The 18,580-nt window shown below is 50.3% G+C and overlaps 7 protein-coding genes across 7 annotated transcripts; 4 read left to right on the top strand and 3 right to left on the bottom strand.

Annotated features, from left to right (window-relative positions):
• On the bottom strand, nt 1–3,076 carry Asppvi_004738 (Hid1 family protein; the record flags this gene model as incomplete). Its single annotated transcript, XM_043300686.1, has 8 exons — nt 1–513; nt 578–1,086; nt 1,146–1,389; nt 1,441–1,794; nt 1,845–2,087; nt 2,147–2,244; nt 2,294–2,915; nt 2,981–3,076. The coding sequence occupies 8 exons, from the start codon at nt 3,074–3,076 to the stop codon at nt 1–3; spliced, it is 2,679 nt and encodes an 892-aa protein (XP_043156621.1).
• Nucleotides 3,077–3,518: 442 nt separating this feature from the next.
• On the bottom strand, nt 3,519–4,384 carry Asppvi_004737 (uncharacterized protein; the record flags this gene model as incomplete). The annotated part of the gene is made up of 2 exons (XM_043300685.1): nt 3,519–4,082; nt 4,175–4,384. 2 exons carry the CDS (start codon nt 4,382–4,384, stop codon nt 3,519–3,521), a joined length of 774 nt encoding a protein of 257 aa, XP_043156620.1.
• A 558-nt stretch (nt 4,385–4,942) lies between these two features.
• Asppvi_004736 (uncharacterized protein) lies at nt 4,943–6,821 on the top strand (the record flags this gene model as incomplete). The annotated part of the gene is made up of 4 exons (XM_043300684.1): nt 4,943–5,483; nt 5,542–5,930; nt 5,985–6,650; nt 6,726–6,821. The coding sequence occupies 4 exons, from the start codon at nt 4,943–4,945 to the stop codon at nt 6,819–6,821; spliced, it is 1,692 nt and encodes a 563-aa protein (XP_043156619.1).
• A 255-nt stretch (nt 6,822–7,076) lies between these two features.
• On the bottom strand, nt 7,077–8,238 carry Asppvi_004735 (uncharacterized protein; the record flags this gene model as incomplete). Its single annotated transcript, XM_043300683.1, has 2 exons — nt 7,077–8,065; nt 8,136–8,238. The coding sequence occupies 2 exons, from the start codon at nt 8,236–8,238 to the stop codon at nt 7,077–7,079; spliced, it is 1,092 nt and encodes a 363-aa protein (XP_043156618.1).
• Nucleotides 8,239–8,528: 290 nt separating this feature from the next.
• Asppvi_004734 (mitochondrial 54S ribosomal protein bL19m) lies at nt 8,529–9,367 on the top strand (the record flags this gene model as incomplete). The annotated part of the gene is made up of 3 exons (XM_043300682.1): nt 8,529–8,724; nt 8,785–9,166; nt 9,256–9,367. The coding sequence occupies 3 exons, from the start codon at nt 8,529–8,531 to the stop codon at nt 9,365–9,367; spliced, it is 690 nt and encodes a 229-aa protein (XP_043156617.1).
• A 918-nt stretch (nt 9,368–10,285) lies between these two features.
• On the top strand, nt 10,286–15,238 carry Asppvi_004733 (putative ABC transporter; the record flags this gene model as incomplete). The annotated part of the gene is made up of 3 exons (XM_043300681.1): nt 10,286–10,413; nt 10,471–10,957; nt 11,009–15,238. The coding sequence occupies 3 exons, from the start codon at nt 10,286–10,288 to the stop codon at nt 15,236–15,238; spliced, it is 4,845 nt and encodes a 1,614-aa protein (XP_043156616.1).
• A 1,037-nt stretch (nt 15,239–16,275) lies between these two features.
• Nucleotides 16,276–18,539, top strand: Asppvi_004732 (putative MFS allantoate transporter; the record flags this gene model as incomplete). The annotated part of the gene is made up of 10 exons (XM_043300680.1): nt 16,276–16,545; nt 16,605–16,752; nt 16,813–16,843; nt 16,917–17,183; nt 17,239–17,456; nt 17,504–17,592; nt 17,654–17,894; nt 17,957–18,050; nt 18,136–18,333; nt 18,488–18,539. The coding sequence occupies 10 exons, from the start codon at nt 16,276–16,278 to the stop codon at nt 18,537–18,539; spliced, it is 1,608 nt and encodes a 535-aa protein (XP_043156615.1).
• Nucleotides 18,540–18,580: the final 41 nt, after the last annotated feature.

Genomic DNA, 18,580 nt, shown 5'->3' with positions numbered 1-18,580 from the left:
CTATACTTCTCGGACAGATGGTGGTCTTGAGGCGCTCTGCGAGTCTTGTGTACTGCTGCGCCTGAGACTCAAATTCCCGATACGCTGCACCAAGTTGCTTCCAACCGCGTCGACTGCGCCTTTGGGAGCGAGCAAACTTGGACCTTGCGCGGCCGCCTCCTGAACCCTGAAGAGTTTGATTCCTGTTCCGTTCCACACGCCAACAGTGCCGGGGGTAGCTCCAGATGCTGTGCCAACCACCATCTCGCTAGAGAAGATGAAGCCCCACAGCAAAGTCTCATACCAACCCAAAGACAGGGCTGACCATTCAAAAGAATGTACCCGTACAGGTGGAGGCTCTGATAAAAGCCCTTGGATAGTGGGCTCTTCTGCAAAGGAAGGAAGATTCGCAATCAAAGTGCGAGCTTCCGGGCTTGACGCGGTCTGGAAAGCCGAATCGGGAATGTGAGGAGCAATGGCCGAAATGATAGTGAGGATAGTGTGAAGAGGAAGCTCTGGTAGCCACGACTCAAGCTAAAAGTCGGATTGTTAGAAGAATTCGACTTGAACTACACGCACACAATCGAGTGAGACTTACCCAAGCAACAGTCGGCGTAAAACCGCTGGACGCGGAGAAAATGGCGGACATGCTACTTTGACTGGTGATGCTGTTCTGCCGGGAAAACGATGGCTGCCCAGCAGGCATCTTACCTCTGGCCTTCTCAGACATTCCCCGTAACTGTAGTGGGACACTTTCATCGATAGTCGATGAGATCGAAGGCCGTCTTGAGTTCTGCAGGGAGGGTGAAGACTGCGATGGCGTGTCTTGCCCGTCATGTTGGTCATCCGATTCGTCACCGCCAATAGCGAAAGGGCTATTCTCTTCGGGAATACGAGTCAAGGGCGAACGTGCACCCGACGACACATGAGGATCCTCTTCAGCCTGCGACAGCGTAGGGCTAGAGGACGAGTCGCGAGATGCAGCTTTAGCTTTTCTCCTTTCATTTTGGCGTTCAATTTCTTGCTGTCCACTTTCGAGAGTGAAGGCTCGGACGGCTTCGAAACGTTTCCTGTATTTTAAGATGGCATATACTAGGAACGGGTTTTCTGCGACAGTCAGTCAGCGAGCCAAGCCGCTACAAAAGTGAAGCCATAGCGATACTTACTGGTGAATTGGTGTTCAAGGATCGAGTTTATGGACTCAAGCACTGACGCTAGGAGGGCATGGTTCGTTTCGTTAGCTAGGAGGAAACTGGGAGCGGACATCGAGGAGAAGAGCTGCAAAAGTCTGGAGCATGTGGCTGGCGAAAGATGTTCCAAGTAAGGAGCCACGTTGTTGATGATCGCTAAAAGAGCTGGATAGACAGCATTCAGCTTGCCTTTGCTTGCGGTAAGCAGTGTATGGATGGACTAAAAGACGTTTAGTACGGTCTCGCATAATGAATTCGGCGAAAGACAGACCATAACCAGGTAATCACCATAGGTACCCCTGAAGCCCGGGATACGAATGTTCTGAGGTAACGTCTCCTGAGCCTCAAATTTCATGTTGAGACTTTTTCCAAAATTCGGTTCGACACTCATTGTTTGTAAAATAAAGATGCACATTCTCACAACGCCTTGCTTGGATGCGTCAGATTTGTACTCGATAGCGTAAAAGATACAGAGAATGGCAAAGTCATGGGAGCGACTCGAGTCAATGATAAATGATCTGAATCGCTTGTTGCACTGAAGGGCCTCCCAGAACAAGATGAGCATTTCCGGAGCCCATTTGATAGATTTCTGGCTGCCTGGAAGGTAAGAGTTCGTGACTTGCATCTGCCACTTCATCAGAACTAAGCACGGCCGATTAAAGAATGCAGACCCACAGGTTGGTTCAAGATTCTAGTCATGCCATCGACAAGGAATTGAAAGTCCTGCGGTCGGTGCAGCCGACCAAAGTAATGGCGATAATAGTTCTTCGGCGGTGTTCCACGACCATCCTCTGGGATAGGATATAGGAGGAGAACAAGAAGAAATTGTAGACAGTATATAACCAAGATCTGCTTGGAATCTTTCCAGACCACATGGTCATATGGAACCCTCCATGACGCAGGATTGTACTTGATAGACTGCGTGAGAGCGTTGTCAATACGAGGCAATAGACAGAACCATAGATCACTGTACATACAGTATTTAGCAATGAGCATAGCAATGTGAGGACGACTTGCTTGTCAGGGCAGGTCGCAATGTAGGTAATGGCCTTAACACCTTGAACAGGTAGGAGACCTGCAGGGTCGTCAGCTTTGCGTCCCATAACAAAGACAAAGAATCTTACTCAGCGGCATGTACATTGCCTTTCCAGTCAATGTAAGCAATAGTCGCAAAATCTCGCACCGGTTGCTTTCGAGCTCTTTGTTGGAGCCCATAGAAGTATTGCAGCCAACACCACTTTGCCATATCGAGTACGATACCTTACCCTTAGCCGTTGGGAGCTTTGGGATCGTAAAGTCTGTATAGAATAAAAGATCCAGCAGGTTGTCAATCAACTCCTCGGCCAAGGGCTTCACATCTTCGTAGTCATTGGCCCGAGGCAACGTCTCCTCCTGGCGCCCTTCAGCCTGCGCTTCATCAAACAGGACTTCTGCTTCCAGTCGAGCTTCTCTAGTATTCTTCTTGCGTCGACCCCAAAAGAATTTCTCCTCCCATTCTTCTAGGTGCTCAGCCTCGTAGATGAAGGGAAGGATTCGCGTGAGTATGCGGATACAGTTGAGAACGTCTCTCTCGGGAGCGAGGTCGGAATCTGGAAATGACGGATGATTCTTCAGAAAGGTAAGACGAGAGGTTATTGAAAGTAATAGTGTCTCCAAATTAGGTAATGCATGATCGCGCGTCCGTCGTATATCTGCGGGGGTGAATAAGCTGAATACATCCTCTGTCGACTCCGGGAGCTCCCAGAACTACACTCAAGCAGTTAGCGAGTGATGATGACAAGAGACCAGGTCTTATGACAAGAGAGACAAACTCTGGACCAGTAAGGATCATCAGCAGGAATGTCCTTCTCCTCTGACAGACGGAAGATTCCCTGCTTGAAGACCAACTTCGACTCCGAGGCTCCCATAGTGAAGCGACACCGGCGCAGGTTGATGAGTTTATAACTTCATAGGGTGTTCAGAGGAAAGGAAGAAGAATCAATACGGAATTCAAGCGCTCTCACTGAGGTTCTTCTTATATATATCGCTAAATGGAAGTGCCAAATGTGGGCAAGCTGATTGTATGTTGGTGTTGTGGTTCGCTGGGCCCGTCACGGCGGGAAGTTACTTCTTGGACCAACGGAGACCGAGCTCGGCCATGATGCGAGTTTGAACAAAGAGCCACAATCAAGAGCTTAAACCAATCCGCCGACCACGCTACCGGAGTTTATAATATACTTTTTTGAAGAAACAAAGCAACTTCAAGTACTGTTAACCTCTATGTAGGTTGTGAAATTAACGCTCAATCTAATAAGCTCAATGTACACGATGCCTTCCATTCGTGACTGCGCCGACGCCGATCAGCCCAAATTATAGACTCCCGTTACTAGCAGAGAGTCGCCTACTTCTTTCATACAACCATTTGTTGCTCAATCCCAGGTTCGCGCGCTTGCCCCCCACGGGCGAAGGACTCGCAGGTCCTATGCTAGACTCCCCGAAAAGCGAGCTGCGACTGAATGTCGAAGAAGACCCGAAACTTGGCCGTCGCCCGCTCTCCTTGCCTCCGTTCGAAACGGCTTTGTACAGCAGCGGACTTGTCGATGGCGAAAATGATGCGCCCGACGAAAGTCTACGCCCTGAAAGACCGGCACTTCCGGATAGGGGCGACGATGCACCTTTGCTGGCTGGAGTCGCGGTTCTCGAAGCAGACAGTCGATACCTCGGTGGTGTAATGTACGTAGTCCCCGGTGTAAGCGGTGGAGTCGCGGACGGATCAAGCCCGAGGAGAGAACGTTGTGTAGGAGTGAGAGGGATATCGGAGAGGTCATCTTTCGGTCGGAACAAAGGGTATAATGCAACCAGGATGTTCAACGCAAGAATGAGCTGCACGACGTGTAGCGCGAGGTCTGGATAAGCGGGGTACTGGCCCAAGTTCTGTAGGCGAAGCGAACTGCAGAATCTTGGTCAGAAAGATCGAATTGCAATTATGCTCGAACCAACAGGGCTGTCGCTCACTATGATTTAACCGTGTTTCCGAATGCCCAGGTTGCAACCAAGGCAGCCCCATTCCAAATAAGCTTTCGAATATTGCGATCACCGAATGTTCCAGCATTCTGTCGCCTTACAACTTCATTGAGACGAGGATGGCGCCATTTTCCAGGCGTCCGTGAGGCGTCGGGGACAGGGGCGAGCAMCGATACGGCTCTGGGTGTAGATGGAGCAGATTGGGAGGCCATTGATATTTGCCAGAAAAGAAACAGAAAGGCCGCTAGCTGAAATCAGAAAACACGAATCATGATCGCCAAGAGTACTACGAGGGACTCACCTTGAAGAAACAGCGATCAGTTTGTGCGTTAAAACTTACCTTTGAATCGACCCGACGAGCTGGACTTGTATCGTGTGTACATTTGCGTGTGGTCGTGCAGGCGTCTCAATGGTCGACCTGGACCATCACTGCCGATATAGCAACGGCTGTTTGCGAGTTAAGATGTGCTGATCGGAAATGTGTGAGTATTGTTTTGACGCGACGCTCAAGAAGAGTCGCAAGAATGACCGCTTAGTGGTCACAGGCAACAGACGCCGCTGCCGCGAAGTTTTCAAGCTAACCTCCGTAGCTAGACGCGGCTCTCGGTCCGTTCCCCACATACACAACGACCCCGTAAGCAGCTGAACCCCCTCACGTCATTTCGTTCATCCATCTTCCGAATGGGACTACGACGCCTTGAAACCAATCTCTAATTAACTCGTAGCTCTCGGTTTGATAGATCATCCTCTAAATTCAAGGGCTTCGCACAATGGCCTCGGAATCCTCAGCCTTGGCGAGACTGGATGCCTTGGCCTCTGATATTCTAGCTGACTGGAACATTTACACAACTTTGATCGCATGCGCTCTGATTGCGTTCACCGTATACTCTTTTGTTTCGTCGAAAGACGCCGATATCCACCCTTTCTTACTTGCTCGTCAATCAACAGCTTTCCCTGTACGTCAACCCGGAGAATCAGCGGCATATAGAAGCCTAGAGACTCCGCACGGATACCCACTCAGATCGGGACTCAATATCAAGGACCCTGGTGCACCAAAATGGACGGCTGGAAGAAGAGGTGACCTCCGTGATATCTGGAAGGCTGCTGTGCGTGGTGCAGTTTCAGAGAGTGGTGCAGTCTCTGGAAAACGAGGAAAGATCTATACGGTGCTTGGAAAGAAAGCCGTCGAGCATTCTTTGGACCAAGTCACACAGGAAATCAATGTCATCGGCCATTGTCTGCGGGAATCTGGCGTCAAATCGGTTGCTGTGTGTCTGACAGACTCGGTTGAGCTCCTGGCTGCCATTTTTGGTTCGGGCCCTTCGGTTCTTCTTCCAAGTACATATCGAGCTGACTTGATGATACCCAGCTGGTGCCTTCTATGGCTTCAAGACGATTATTGTCCCTCACAACCTCGAACCTCAAGTCCTCTCTGCTCACCTGGAAAAGTCGCAGGCAGATGCTTTAATTGCGGAGGCCGGTGCCCTGGACTTGTCCCTGGTGGCTAAGAACAACAAGCAACTCTCTCAGGTCATTTGGGTCGCCAAGATTGGAAGCCAGCACATGGACTGGAATCAAGTGCCAGGGGATGTCCAGGAAAACTTGGAGGTAGCCGTATGGCATGAGTTGGTTGAGGAAAAGAAAGACCTGACCGGCTTAGACGTTCCCAGCTGGGACCCCAACTCTCCTGCGCCCTCTGTGACCACTGTATGGCCGACGAAGTCTCAAGTGGGCGATTTCATTGAATTCCAGCCAGAGGTTAGTTTTCTCGTCTCAGAGTTTCCCCCTGCAACCACTGCTAACGCCAACCAGAACCTTGTCGCCGGAATCGCGGGATTGACCTTCTCCTTGCCTCGGAATCAGCGATTCAACCCCGACGATCTGGTCCTTTCGATCGATTCTCTCTCACGTTCATACCCACTGTGCCAGATCATGAGTGCACTTTTTTCGAATTCTTCTATCGCTCTCAACTCTGTTGCTGGCGAGGGCGTTGATTTTGCCTTGGCTACTGTTGGAGTATCACCTACCGTCATTGTTGCTTCTTCCCGCACCATGTCCGAGTATCATGCCAGGCACATGGAACCCCAAGCTGGCGTCCTAACGTCCATCGCCCGCTGGTCCCAGCTGCGCAAACTAGATGCTGGAGTCATGCCTTCTCGTGGCCTACTAAATCAGGCTGCTAGTATCGGACCAACCGCTGAACTCTCCCTCGAGAAGCTCCGCCTGTTATGTGTCTCCCATCGGGCTGATGCCGACCCGGCTGCGCGCTTGACACCAGCGCAATTGGCAGACCTCAAAATCTTCCTAGGTGCTCGCGTTGTGTACGCCCTGACTGGCGCGGGCGTGGCAGGTGCTGTCTCCCAGACCAACGTCTTTGATTACCGACGCTTCACGGGACCGAGCCACTTTGGTGCCCCCTTGAGCTCTGTTGAGCTTCTTTTGACTGGCGTGTCCGATGAAAACCCACTCCAAGGACAGGTGGGTGCCATACTTTCAATTTTTTACCCTTTCCCTGTTCTTGCTTTATTCGGTTAACTGACTGCTCCCGAATAGATTACTGTTTCTGGCCCCGCTGTTGTCTCTGGTAAAACCAGTCTTTCGTCGCGGGGCCGCATACGAGAGGACAACACCTTGGAGCTTTCTCTTTGAAACTATCCATATCTCAGGTTATGAAATTGACAGCGCATGTATTTCGAGTGTGCCCTTTTACTTCCTTCATTTTCCCTCCCATAGGCTACTGAGCCACTGCCTGTTTTCAAGATGGATCGCTAGTCCTTTGATTTCAATGTGGCAAGCGCTGCCATTCCACAGATAGGATGAATGGCGAATACAATATTGAAACAAATTCTAAGGTGGTAATATACATATCATGAAGAAGCCAATGATGTTGGAACAGGGTCAAGGCTAATGCAGAAGCTGGCTTTGTCGATAGCCAAGCGACGGCTTTTGCTGGACTTTCTCGGGGGCCATTTCCTTATGGTTAGCAATCAATAGACTCAATTGGTTCAGGCGTCTCTTTAGAGGACCAGACACAGCTTTGTCACTTGCGACGCCCTCAACCTGAAGGGCGAGCGTAATTCCGTTGTAGATAGGCACGTTCTCCTGGAGCATGCGATCGACTGTAACCCAGTCCGTGACCTCGCGGAAAAAGTTGCCTGCCTCCCAGTTCGCCATGAGACGCTGAGCGTAGGCACGCACATCGCCGGACTCATCCTTGCCTCCCAGTTCATTCACAGCACGAGCAGCGCTAAGCTCAAGGAGAGTACCAATGACAAATGGTTGTCGTTTGGGATCTTCTTGTATGTTCTCGACATTTCTCCGGGAATGCTCCGGAGCTTCCATCAGCGCGGCAAACTGCTTAGCCATGCTAAGCGCCTTGGAGACTGCGGGATCCTTGAACTGCTCCTTTTGAGCTTTCCGGTGGAGCTCGAAGAAGATACGGAGGACGATTCCGTTGTCGTTCAATCGAAGACCAGTCCGTTCCGCCTGCTTCGCGCATTCGAGGATGGCACCAAGTGCGTCGGCCTCACCAGCTTTGCGCACAGTCCACTCCCAGTTCGCGAGGCTCAATCTTCTCTTCGACGTTTGTAGCCCGCCAACAAAAGGTGCAAGGTTTTGCCAGTCTTGCTTGGTCTTCATGAGCAAGACAACGTCCCTGAATTCTTTCTTTGGTGGTCTGGACAGCGGATCCATGGGCCGAAGTTGGTAAGGCTCATCGTTGTCGCCAATATTTACCGTCACTGGTTGCTGCTCAAGTTTCTCCGCATATTTCTTTCGAAACATTAACCTCCTTTGCTCAGTATTCAAGCCAAAAGGTATGAAAAGCTCTTCTCGGAAACGTTTGAGGGCCTGGTCTAGTTCGGGGGAAGACGTCGAAGGGAAGGTGGGAATTGCTAATTGCAAATCATGTCAGCGAGTTTTGCCACGCGAGGTCGTCCGCTGCTGATTTAGAGGTGTGCTTACCATTATGTGAATATGTACGACTTTGTGTAATAGACCCAATGGATTGACGCAGATAGCTGCTGGTCTGGCAGCGGAAGAGCCTGCCAACGGCGCTTTGCGCCATTTTATGTCTCCTCTGGAAGCGAAATTGACGATAGTACGCTTTTATGAGATAGGAAACCAAGGTGCTGGATAACCGAAATAGGATCCAGAATCGATTCGAAAGCTGTGTTGAGTTTATTTTCTGGACAAAATTTCCCCGGCATATCGAACTCTTGGTGAGACCCGAACAGGCAATTTGAGGCTTGGCGGAAATTCTGCCGGACCGGATCAACCTCCGCCAGCGAGAATTGCGGTCTTTACAAGATTCTATCACAACCACGGAGCTGACCATCACGCTCAACTTCTACACTGATGGCGACCTTTTCTCCCATATTGCGGCAGCTGGGCTGCTCGAGGTCCTTTATGAAGGCAGACGGATTGCTGCGACCCCAGTTCAGCCGGTCCATCAGCACCGCATATTCCCCGAAGCCAGAGCCTGCACCTCTTCCTTCCAAACTCCCAAAGTCGTTTCTTTCACAAATACCTACTCGGTTGCAACCAAATGCTGGTAATTGAGCCAATTCTCCAGCTTTTCGCCGATTTTGCTTTGGCTAATATCCAAGAACAGGACGCAAGAAGCTCAAAGTCTACCCACCACCCCCGACAACTCGTGCAAATTGCAAAGACCCCGTCGCAGCATTGACAGAGTCTCAACTAGCCGCTCTTGACCCCACTGGTGAGCGTAGGGCTCTGTTTGACTACCGCCGAAACCCCCGAAGCGTGAAAGTGGGCGACATTCTCCGTGTGACGTTCAAAAACGGAGACCCATTCTCGGGTGTGTGTCTCAGCATCCGTTTGCGGGGCATTGATACTTCTTTTCTCCTCCGAAATGAGCTCACGAGGGTTGGCGTGGAGATGGCCGTGAAGGTTTTCAGTCCAAACGTCGAGAGTGTGGAAATTGTACAGAGGACGGAGAAGAGGAAGAGAAGAGCAAGATTGTACTACATGAGGTATGTATCACCATCCAATGATGGGCACCGCCGGGAAAAAGGTTCCTCCTGTGCAGTGAAGCTAATATTTTCCTCTCTCGAATTTACAGGAAGCCAAGGCACGATATGGGAAGCGTCGAGAACATTGTGTCGAACTACCTGCGGCAGAAGTCGGTTCTTACTGGTCAGCGTTCAGCCGGTGCACGGAGACAGAGACGGTGAAATGCAGCAATTTCTATTCTGTCTGTATTATGAATTTGGCGAAATGTATTATACTACTATACTGGCACATGGATATTCGGGAATCGACATTTGTGGGCGCACACATTGAGACTGGAATAGAGACTATTTTCAGTCAGCTTCTACTGCTTTGGCAGTGAGAACTGTCTTCTGGGAAGTACATCGACCTCTGGATAATCCCACATACACCTATAATAAACGAGGTATCATGCTCGGTGATCGGTACTCTATTCCCCCCTTCAGTTTGTCCGGTCGAAAGGAAATGCGCGTGAGGCTTGGACCTCAGCAATGTCTCTGGAAATCCACAAATCGTACAAGCCTACCTTATTATGAAACATGATGCTACCTGGATGAGTGGACAGACGCAACGGATCTTGCAATTGCGGCGATGTAGACAAAAGATCCATAGTGACTAGTGCTATGTCGCATGACGACACCAGACAGTAGTAAGTATTTCGAGTCATACGAAAATTCCGGCAGTCGTGACTTCGCTTACAAGGTGGCTGAATGTTGAAACGGGGAATTCCCCTCAGACGGTTTCTGGGCGCCAACCCAATCTGTCTTGGTCGGCACGATCTCATATGGGTATACCCATTGGCGTCCAGTCCAATGACAGCTGTTCCGTGAACCGATCGCAGGTGCCTAGCCAGTGGGCTGTGCTGTACACATAGATTGCCATGCCAGGAGATCCAAGAGACACCGGTCCCAGCTTCTTGCGCCGAGGTCGCTTAGACAGCATCAGCCTGGTCGTCTTGCGCTAATCGCAAGACGTTCCAATAATAGTCGCGATGACTTCGGGGCTCATCAATTTCGAACTTAACGCTCACTCTTGCTTCTTATGAGATCAAGGATGAGCTCCGGGGTCGGTTGATATCGCTGTTTATCGAACCGCAGGCGACCATGTTGAATCTCTTCTTTAGGCAGATTTGGACGCTGACAGTTAAGAATCTACTCATCGTCTTTGTGCGCCCATCAGTCACAACCACCCTCAGGGCTCTGGTCTTGCCAGTGATTTTCGTTGCTTTCATGTATATTACCCTGTGTTGCCCGTTGTTTAGATGAATGGCCGTCACTAATCGAAGTAGATCCTTCGCAAAGAACCTTTTCATCCCTCCATCAGAGTATGGCGTCGGTAGTCCCACTCCCCTCCGTTCGCTAGGAGCTGCGCTAGGTGCCGTCTCAGGGAATAGAGACAAGGTGGTATTCGTCCACAATGGCCTGACTGGCGGCAATGTTGAGCAAGTCATCAACCAAGTTGCGGATCCCGCAAGGGCCAGCGCAAAACAAGTGCATATTCTTTCGTCGGAGGATGAGCTACGAGAGTTGTGTCGAACGTCGCTTCGTGGAGTGTCATCATGCATAGCTGCGGCTATCTTTTACTCTTCTCCCACTGAAGGACCAAACAGATACTGGAATTACTCTATTCGTACGGATGGTTCGCTAGGTGTTGGGATCAAAGTCAACCGAAACGACAATGATCAGGAGACCTACCTCCTTCCGTTCCAGCATTCGATTGACTGGGCGATAGCGCAGGTCAACTCGACCAACAACGGTAACGCACTACCGAGTCACGTACGCTTAATGAACATGGTGCTTGTGCCTGCTCGACTAATCCTGGTATAGGTTGAGGAATACCCGTTCACGTCCCTTACCCAAAAAGAACAACAGGAACAAATCCGAACCCGCTACATGGGCGCCATTATTGACATCATTGCCGTGGCTATCTTCATTGAAATTGTGGGCGTCACGTACCAGCTTACTGGGCTTATAGCGATGGAACGGGAGCTCGGCATGAGCCAGCTGATTGATTGCATGATGCCCAACGCCTCCAACTGGCAATCGCAAGCTGCTCGGTCCATTGCAGCACACCTAGCTCTGGATATCGTGTACTGCCCTGCATGGATTATCTCAGGTGCAATCCTGAAATTTGGAGTGTACGGCAAGACGTCGGCTGGAATCGTGATAATCTACAATGTTCTGGCCGGTCTCGCATTGTCCTCCTTCTCCGTATTCGGCGCCTCTTTTTTCAGGAAGGCTCAGCTCAGCGGTATCACTGTCGTTATCGTTTGTTTGATTTTGGGAGTAATCGCGCAGCTGGCGCCTGCTTCGACAAACGGTGCTGTTATCATTCTCAGCCTTCTATTCCCACCAATGAACTTTGTTTACTTCTTTGTTCTCATGGCTCGATGGGAGAGGCAGGGTCTCGCTACGGACCTCGTGCGCGCAGCTCCAATGAATCCGTGGACAGTCCCTGGTATAGCCCTCTGGATTCTACTGATTGTTCAAATCATCGTCTATCCCCTGCTGGCCGCCCTAGTCGAGCGAGTTCTTTATGGCACCAAGTCCAAGAGTCGAAGGACAGTGAACTCCGACGGCTCGACCGCTGTGCGTTTAAATGGATTTACCAAGGAATATCGGCCAAGTTGGTTCTACCGAAAGGTTGCTCTGTGGTTTGGAAGCAGCCGACAGAGTGTGCTGGCCGTGAACGACCTGTCCATGGACGTTAGGAAAGGAGAAATTGTGGTCCTCCTCGGTGCAAACGGCTCGGGCAAATCTACGACACTGGATGCCATCTCAGGTTTGACGACAATCACCTCCGGAAGTATCAATGTAGACTACGGCGACTCCGGCGGACGGTTTGGTCTCTGCCCGCAGAAGAACGTTCTCTGGGATACGCTTACTGTGAAAGAACATATCAAGATATTTAACAGGCTGAAGAGTACCGGAGAAGTGGACAGTAATGAGCAGCTTCTGAAATTGTTAAATGACTGTGACCTGGCTCAGAAGGTAAACTCGCGCTCGAAGACGCTCTCGGGGGGTCAGAAACGTAAAGTTCAATTGGCCATGATGCTTACCGGCGGCTCGTCGATTTGCGCTGTTGATGAGGTTTCATCTGGAATTGATCCAATTGCACGCGCCAAAATATGGGACATCCTTCTTGCAGAAAGAGGATCGCGGACAATCCTTTTGACTACTCATTTTCTGGATGAGGCAGACCTTCTCGCCGATCACATCACAATCTTATCCAGGGGTTCGCTCAAGGCGCAGGGCTCGAGCGTTGAGCTAAAGGATAGACTGGGTTCAGGTTATCGAATTCATGTGCTCAACATTCCTGGCTCAGAGAACGTATCTGGTCCACAGTTCGACAGTATCGCAAAAGAGGTCCATTTTGACGATACAGTCTACTACGCGAAGGATTCCGCAGAAGCTTCTCGTCTGATGTCAATGTTAGAAGAAGAAGGTGTCACGGGATATCGCGTCAGCGGGCCGACGATAGAGGATGTCTTTCTCAAAGTTGCAGAAGAGTTGGACTCGGAGAGACCACGAGAAGAGCCTCACATCGCACCGAAGGAAACAACTTACACTGAAAAGAATCCTGGAAGAGGTGGCAGTGAAGGGCTTCAGCTCTTGACCGGAAAACGCATTGGCATGTTCCTTCAGTCGTGGTATTTGTTTCGCAAGAGGGGCACAATATTGCGCCGCAACCCTATCCCATACTCGGCGGCTTTGCTCATCCCAGTCGTTGCGGCCGGACTTGTTACTCTTTTCCTGAAGGGTACTACAAAGGCTGGTTGTTCAGGTGATAGCACATATCATGCATCTGGCTTCGAGTCACTGGCGTCTCTGGACAACGTCAAATTTGTGATTGGGCCTCGAGACAAGGTGTCTACCACCGCTCTTGAGAGCTTCATTGGCTCCCTATCTGGATCAATAGAATCGGCTCAGAATGCGTCTTTGAACCTCGAGTCTCGATTTCACCTGGTGAACAGTCTCACGGAATTCGAAGATTATATATCTCAAAACTATGCCAACATAACGCCTGGCGGTTTCTACCTGGGAGACACATATTCTGCGCCTACATTCGCGTGGAAGGGAGACAACGGTCACTTCCCGCTATCCGCTGTCACTCAGAATGCGATGGATAACTTTTTGACCAACGTGCCCATCTCTTTCCGCTTCCAGTATTTCGACATCCCATGGCAGTCGGATTCTGGGAAGGCACTGCAGCTGATCGTCTACTTTGGTCTTGCTATGTCGGTATACCCTGCTTTGTTTGCTCTCTACCCCACCGTTGAGCGTCTGAAGAATGTCCGAGCGCTGCATTTCAGTAACGGGGTGAGAGGCGCCTCGCTTTGGCTAGCATACCTGGCATTTGACTTCTGCATTGTCGTCGCATCCAGCGTCCTTGCAATAATCATCTTCAGGGCTGTGTCAGATATATGGTACCATGCCGAATATCTCTTCGTCGTTTTCTTTCTCTACGGGTTGTGCGCAACGATACTATCATATGTGGTATCTCTCTTCTCGAAGTCTCAGCTCGCAGCTTTCGCAATTGCAGCTGGCGGACAGTGCGTCTTGTTCTTGATTTACTTCATCGCCTACATGTCAGTATTGACATACGCACCTACCCTGAAAGTCGATGGGTACCTTGAGATAACGCATTTTACCATTGGTCTCATTGCGCCTTCGGGGAATCTTCTTCGAGCAATGTTCACTTCGCTGAATACGTTCTCCATCCTATGTCGAGGACGAGAAATCGCCTCGTACCCGGGTGAGATCACTCTCTACGGAGGCCCAATCCTCTATCTGATATGTCAGTCCTTTGTCCTGTTTGGATTGCTTCTTTGGATTGATGGAGGGCCTGTGTTTTCCATGATGAGGAGAAAAGTCAAGCAGAACCACGTGGAAGAGAAGAACACTGTCGATGGGGATGTTGCCGCTGAATTAGCACGAGTGGAAAACTCAACGGACGGATTACGAGTTCTGCACCTCACGAAGAAGTTCAAGAAGTCTGTCGCAGTGGATGACGTGACATTCGGGGTGCCAAAATCTCAAGTTTTTGCTCTCTTGGGGCCAAATGGAGCAGGAAAAACCACCGTAATCTCTGTCATCCGCGGTGATATGGTACCTTCCGACAATGGAGGAAATATTTTTGTGAACGATATTTCGGTTTTGAAGAATCGTGCAGCAGCGCGCTCCCACCTTGGGGTCTGTCCGCAGTTTGATGCAATGGATCAAATGACCGTCATTGAGCACCTGGAGTTCTATGCTCGCATCCGTGGTGTGGCCGATGTGAAGCACAACGTCACAGAAGTGATGCGTGCTGTGGGGCTTACTCCCTTCCAGCACCGCATGGCAACAAAACTATCAGGAGGTAATAAGCGCAAGCTTTCTCTCGGTATTGCCTTGATGGGCAACCCTCTAGTCCTCCTGCTGGATGAGCCTAGCTCCTCAATGGATGCAGCCTCAAAGCGTGTCATGTGGAAGACACTGGCGTCTGTAGTCCCTGGACGCTCCATTGTGCTGACGACCCACTCCATGGAGGAAGCAGATGCACTGGCAACCCGGGCAGGAATTATGGCCAAGCGTATGCTGGCACTGGGGACAACTGATTACCTGCGGAAGAAGTACGGCAACAAATATCATGTCCATCTAGTCCATTCACAGGCACCGCACACGACGGACGACTCTATGGGACGTATCCGCGATTGGGTGCGAGAGAACTTCCCTGGTGCCGCGATAGAGCAGAAGACCTATCATGGGCAGGTACGGTTCAGTATCCCTGCAACAGCGGCGTCTTCATCTTCAAAGACAGATATCACTGAATATGCCGAGAGTCCTGTCGCCGAGGAAGAAGAGCTCGGACGCGAACTCAGATATCAATCATGGCCTATGGTTGAAGGGGGCCCAAGAGCTGCCAACAACAGCATCGTCAGCACGATATTCTCGAAGCTGGAGCAGAGCAAGGCTGTTCTAGGCGTCCAGTATTACTCTGTCAGCCAAACTACGTTGGACCAAGTCTTCCTCGCCATTGTTGGGCAGCATAATATCCGGGAGGAGAATGCTGGATAGACCCGAACCTTGTCTTAGCTTTACCGGCCGGTTATTCCATTGATCCTCTTCCATTTCATTTTGTTTCTGATACCAACTATGCACCTCTCCTCTCAATCTCTCCTGTGATCGATTGACTTTCCTACAATATCTTTTGTACATATGAATCTGAACTACCAGGGCATAGAAGCATTTTGGCCGGTGTATAAAGTACGGAGCGCATCCTCTCCCACTTCTGCTATCTATGTATCAATATCACAATCTTCCATTCCTAACCCCCACGCTGGTGGTACTTCGGGGCCCCAGGCCATCCTCGCCTCCCGCTGCTGATCGTTTTTCTCCACATCCCCATAAGCTTCGTGCCTTCCATTATCTCGGCAATTCCAAAATCATCGACCTCGTATTATTATTACTGACACTCGTATCAAAATCAGCCGAACCTGAATGGAAGAGTCGCCACGAATTTCGACGATTTCCACCTATCATCTCCCAGACGAGGATGACACGCCTTACTCTCGGCGTTACCCCGACTGCTCGATTACTCCGCATCGGGAATGTCACCTTGCCCATCACCGCGAACCTTAACATTGACCAATGAACCGGCGAACCAAGGAGTCCTTTGTGCTGGCATTTCCCCCCGAAGATCACTGAATCGCAATGGCCAACACCGCTGCATGACGATGTCGACCCCCACGTCGTACTACTGGTTTGTAGCTTTCAACCCCGCAAAATGCGCCGGAAGCAAGGCCGAAGCTTGTGAGCTCCAACCTGGGGTATGGTAGAATCTTTGGCTCGTTCGGGGTGGGGTGGAGATGCTCCAGCGTTGATACTTCCTTATATGGAATTTATGCTTGGGGCGATTTCCAACGCCTCCTATGGCATGATATGAGAATCTGGGCAATGAGCTCTCCTTTGGCTTTTGGGGTCTATCAAACGGCTGCTATTCAAATACCAACTGGACCCAGCTTCATCGAGAAATAGGCTCTGAGACGCCTGTATTTTGAGCTGCTCATCGATATCACCGCTGACTTGCAAGGAAGAAGCAACCACAAGGCAATATGGGCGACACATCTACCGAGCCACAGCATGGCTCCAAAGCCCATGCTGCAGAGACGCCTACCATTATACACAGCGAGAATACTCAGCTTGAACCAGGATGGAAGACGGCGAAGCAAATAGATGGCGACACTGCCATGGCTCTGTTCAACGACCCAGACGAGCTTCATGAAGAGGTAGATCCAGCCGAGGCGAGAAGAGTGCTGTGGAAGATCGACTTGATGATCCTTCCGTACCTTGCCGTCTGCTATGCATTTTTCTACATCGATAAGGTATGTTGGTTTGAAAGTAATCTCAACTTGACTAGACTGATGTTTAATTTGGATATCAGACAACACTGAGCTATGCAGCTATCTTCGGAATCGTGGATGACCTCAAGCTCCATGGAACGCAGTATAACTGGCTCAGCAGTATATTCTACTTTGGTTTCCTAGCCTGGGCTTTTCCTACCAACTTTCTCCTGCAGCGTCTGCCAATCGGTACGTGTTCCATACAGAGATGTCGGATGATAGAATTGTAACCTTTTTCATCCGTGACAGGAAAGTACCTGGGCGCCAATATCTTCATGTGGTACGTAAACCTAGACGGCGGGCAGACCCTCTCCTTTCTTTCTTTCCAAAAGCATTATACTAATGCATATTAGGGGAGTCTTCCTCATGATCCAGGCAGCATGCCATAACTTCACCACGCTAGCTGTTCTTCGAGCGTTAGGAGGCGCGGCAGAAGCCTGCGCCGACCCTGGTTTTATGTTGATTACCAGCATGTTTTACACCAGAAAAGAGCAGCCTGTCCGAATTGGCCTGTGGTATACCGCGAATGGTTTTGGTATTGCACTTGGTGGCCTGTTGGGTTATGGGATTGGACATCTCAAGGGTGCGCTTCCATCTTGGAAATACGAATTCCTCGTCATGTAAGTCCAAGGTACTAGAATTTAGCACCGTGGTAACTTGCTAACTGAGGTGCAGCGGTGCCCTTTGCTCTGCCTGGGGCATCGTCATGTTCATATTCCTTCCGGATTCGCCCGTCTCTGCACCGGGTCTTACCCCCAGGGAACGACGAGTTGCCGTTGAACGGTTGAGAGAGAATCAGACAGGAGTTGAGAACAAGCATCTCAAGCCGTACCAGGTTCTAGAGGCATTCAAGGACTACAAACTGTATATTTTCTTCGTGCTAGGCTGTGTCTGTGAGTATTATCCTCTCGTCACTCTGGCTAGCAGCTAATTTGCACAGGCAACATCCCCAACGGCGGTATCTCAAACTTCGGCACGTTGATCATCCAGGGCTTTGGATTTTCAACCCTGGTCACTACCCTGATGCAGGTATGGTTTGTCCGATTTCAGCCCACATTCACCGAGATTTAATAACACTGTTCTAATATAGATTCCCTACGGCGTCCTCATCGCGCTCTCCATCCTTCTCTGCGTCTACCTCAACGACCGCTTCGAGAACCGCCGCTGCGTCTTCATCCTGTTATTCCTGCTCCCCAATATCGCCGGCGCCTTTGGCCTGCGCTTCGTCCCGCTAGACCAGAAAGTCGGCCGGTTGATATGCTACTATCTCACGGGTCCGTACAACGCAGCCTTTGTCTTGATCCTGAGCATGCAGATCGCGAATACTGCAGGTACTGTCCCATTCTAACTCTGATCTTCCTCGGAGCTGTGACGGTCTAATCCGATGATGCAGGACATACAAAGAAGGTCGTTACGAACGCAGTCCTCTTTCTGGGCTACTGTACTGGGAACATTGCGGGTCCATTTTTCTACAAGACGAGTCAGAAGTACGTTGTCTTCCCTTTTTTCCCTATTCTTTCACCGTCATAATTGATCATTTCTCGCTCGAATTGCCCCCTGACTTTGTCGCAGACCAACTTACCCCCTCGGCATCTGGTCCATGATCGTCTCGCATCTGATCGAGGCCGTTCTTATTTCCGTCCTTGGCCTTCTCCTCCGGTGGGAGAACAAGAAGCGGGATCGCATCCAGTCGCAGATGCAGGGTGGCCTTGAGGGCCGAGATCTGGATTCTACTGCGTTTTTGGATTTGACGGATCGAGAGAATCTCAAGTATGTTTTTCATCCTTGGTTATGAAAAATCACTATGAGCTGGCTAATTCGTATTTCCCCGCAGTTTCCGCTATATATACTGAGTCAACTTAATTTTGACGAAGGATCTATTCTGGATCTGAGAACATGGATGCAATCTAACGACATTTGGTAGTATCAACTATGGAGATGTTGAGGACGTTCAACGTTATGCAGCAATCAATTAAACGCATGTGCGCTTTCAAGCTCCCTCGTTCATAAAGCTGCT

The sequence above is a fragment of the Aspergillus pseudoviridinutans genome (assembly GCF_018340605.1).
Source record: "Aspergillus pseudoviridinutans IFM 55266 DNA, scaffold_3, whole genome shotgun sequence".
Lineage (NCBI taxonomy): Eukaryota > Fungi > Ascomycota > Eurotiomycetes > Eurotiales > Aspergillaceae > Aspergillus > Aspergillus pseudoviridinutans.
The sequence above is the reverse complement of the archived record's forward strand: the minus strand, read 5'-3'. Positions and strand labels throughout refer to the sequence as shown.